The sequence below is a fragment of a genome, unplaced genomic scaffold, assembly GCF_019419815.1.
Source record: "Pyrus x bretschneideri cultivar Hongxiangsu unplaced genomic scaffold, Pyrus_bretschneideri_v1 Contig10, whole genome shotgun sequence".
NCBI classification, from domain to species: domain Eukaryota; kingdom Viridiplantae; phylum Streptophyta; class Magnoliopsida; order Rosales; family Rosaceae; genus Pyrus; species Pyrus x bretschneideri.
In genome coordinates, this window is record NW_025999391.1 from 2,475,218 (window position 1) to 2,477,119 (window position 1,902).

At 43.0% G+C, this 1,902-nt stretch overlaps 1 protein-coding gene across 1 annotated transcript; it reads right to left on the minus strand.

Annotated features, from left to right (window-relative positions):
• Nucleotides 1-451: 451 nt before the first annotated feature.
• LOC125470293 (uncharacterized protein K02A2.6-like) lies at nucleotides 452-1,563 on the minus strand. Its single transcript, XM_048569138.1, has 2 exons — nucleotides 1,252-1,563; nucleotides 452-481 (listed from the first exon to the last, which is right to left on the minus strand). The coding sequence occupies exons 1-2, from the start codon at nucleotides 1,561-1,563 to the stop codon at nucleotides 452-454; spliced, it is 342 nt and encodes a 113-aa protein (XP_048425095.1).
• Nucleotides 1,564-1,902: the final 339 nt, after the last annotated feature.

Sequence of the window (1,902 nt, forward strand, 5' to 3'; positions counted from 1 at the left end):
TGCCGAACTTATGGCCGCCTTGACTGAGTATTCTTCCTTCCGTGATATTTCCTCGAAGAAGTTGAGTCCAGGTGTTAGAGCTCAACAACTTGCGACAATGGATTTATCAATTGCCCAAGTTCGATCTTCTTAGCAAGCTGTTTCGAAAGATTATCAAGTCACATGGACCTCCTTAGCTTCCGTCCAAATGCGTCTAGAAGCGTTGGAGCGAGGTTGAGAGCAGTTGGGAATCGAAGCATCATAACTTGAAGGCGTTCTCTCGAAGTAGGAAGCTACGATTTCTCAGTACCAAAAGGAGATGTCAAGCCTAGAGCAAAAGAAAGACATGGCTATGGAGTTGCCTACCTTGTCTCCCACTGATGTGGAGACTTTGAAGACTTTGGAATGCCTGCTTGAGGATTGTTTTTGTAGTTTTAGGAGCATAGTTCTCTAGTAATGTCTTCATTAAGCTTTATTGGCTTTTAATCTTTGTAGCCAAATCCTTCATTTTAAAGAAATAAAGTATTCACATTTTGAATTTGCTCTTTATTCTTCAAAGTGTTTGCGTTTTTTTTTTATTTTTTATTTTTAATGATGTGACTGTACTTGAAGTTTTGAAATTTCAAGTTGCCTACGTACCTTCGGTTGAGGAGGGATCAAGTCATGACGTAGTTCAAATGAGTGATGGTTTTGCTGATGATTTTGCCGTACACAGTTTATGCTCTTGCGGGCTAAGAGCGTGGTGCGTTTGCTTTAGGGGTAGTAATGCTTCAAGAATCTGCCATTGATGGGGCCGATCTTCAAGCCATCTTCTGCCGTGATTAAGTAGGCATCGTTGGTGTAGACCTCTTGTATTACGTATGGTCCATCCCACTTTTATGTGAACTTGCTTTTTGTCTTGTGAGTTGTGATGATAGGCCTACGCAATGCGAGGACGAGATCTTCAGTTTGGAAGGACTTTGGGCGGACTTTCTTGTTGCATGCCTTGGATAGCCGTGCTTGGTAGCATTCTAAGTGTTGTTGAGCTTCGAGCCTTTTTTCATCCAGCGCTTCCAGCTCTTGAAGGCGCAACTTTGTATTTTCTTCATCAGTCAAGCCTTCTTGTATAGCCATCCTTAGTGAGGGGATTTAACTTTCGAGCAGTAGAACAGCTTCCGTGCCGTATACGAGAGAATATGGTGTAGCTTGGGTGAGAGTCCTATGTGTAGTCCTATATGCCCAAAGTGCTTTACTTATTCTTTCATGCCAAACTCTCTTTGTTCGGTTGATTACCTTCTTCAGGAGGTTGCACAGCATCTTGTTAAATGTTTCTGCAAGACCATTGGCCAGAGCATGATACATGAAAGACTTGTACTGTTTGAACTTGTATTTCTCGCAGAGCTCTTCTACGAGTCGGTTGGAGAACTGTTTTCTGTTGTCAGTGATAATGTAGTAAGGTACACCATATTGGTGGATGATATGCTCTTTGATGAAACGGATGACAGTTTCTTTCTTGACTTCCCTCAGGGGTATGGCTTTAGCCCACTTGGAGAAGTAATCAGTTGCAGCTAGAATGTAAGCTTCTCCTGCATATAACTTTGGCATAATTGGTCTTACAACGTCCAATCCCTATCCGTCGAATGGCCATGAAGCAGTTGTAGGGTGTAATGGTTCAGGCGGTTGATGTATGAAGTTGGCGTGGAATTGGTAGGCTTGGCACCTTTTGGCATGTTCCAGGCAATCCTTCACCATGCTTGGCCAGTAGTAACCCATTCTTTTAAGCTGGAAATGCAGTTTTGGTCTAGACTGATGCACTCTGCACACACTCGAGTGTGCCGCTTCCATGGCTTGATTGGCTTTTTCCTTGCCTAGACATCTTAAAAGTATCCCTTCAAAAGAGCATCGGTAGAGTGTTCATTTGTAGTAAAGGAAGCGGGATGTTCG

Excerpts from the sequence above, each read along its gene's own strand:
- LOC125470293 (XM_048569138.1), bottom strand. The coding sequence starts at position 1,563 with ATGCCAAAGTTATATGCAGGAGAAGCTTACATTCTAGCTGCAACTGAT. Across the intron at positions 482-1,251 it reads TGTGCAACCTCCTGAAGAAG|GATTTGGCTACAAAGATTAA; the intron begins GTAATCAACCGA and ends TTTAAAATGAAG.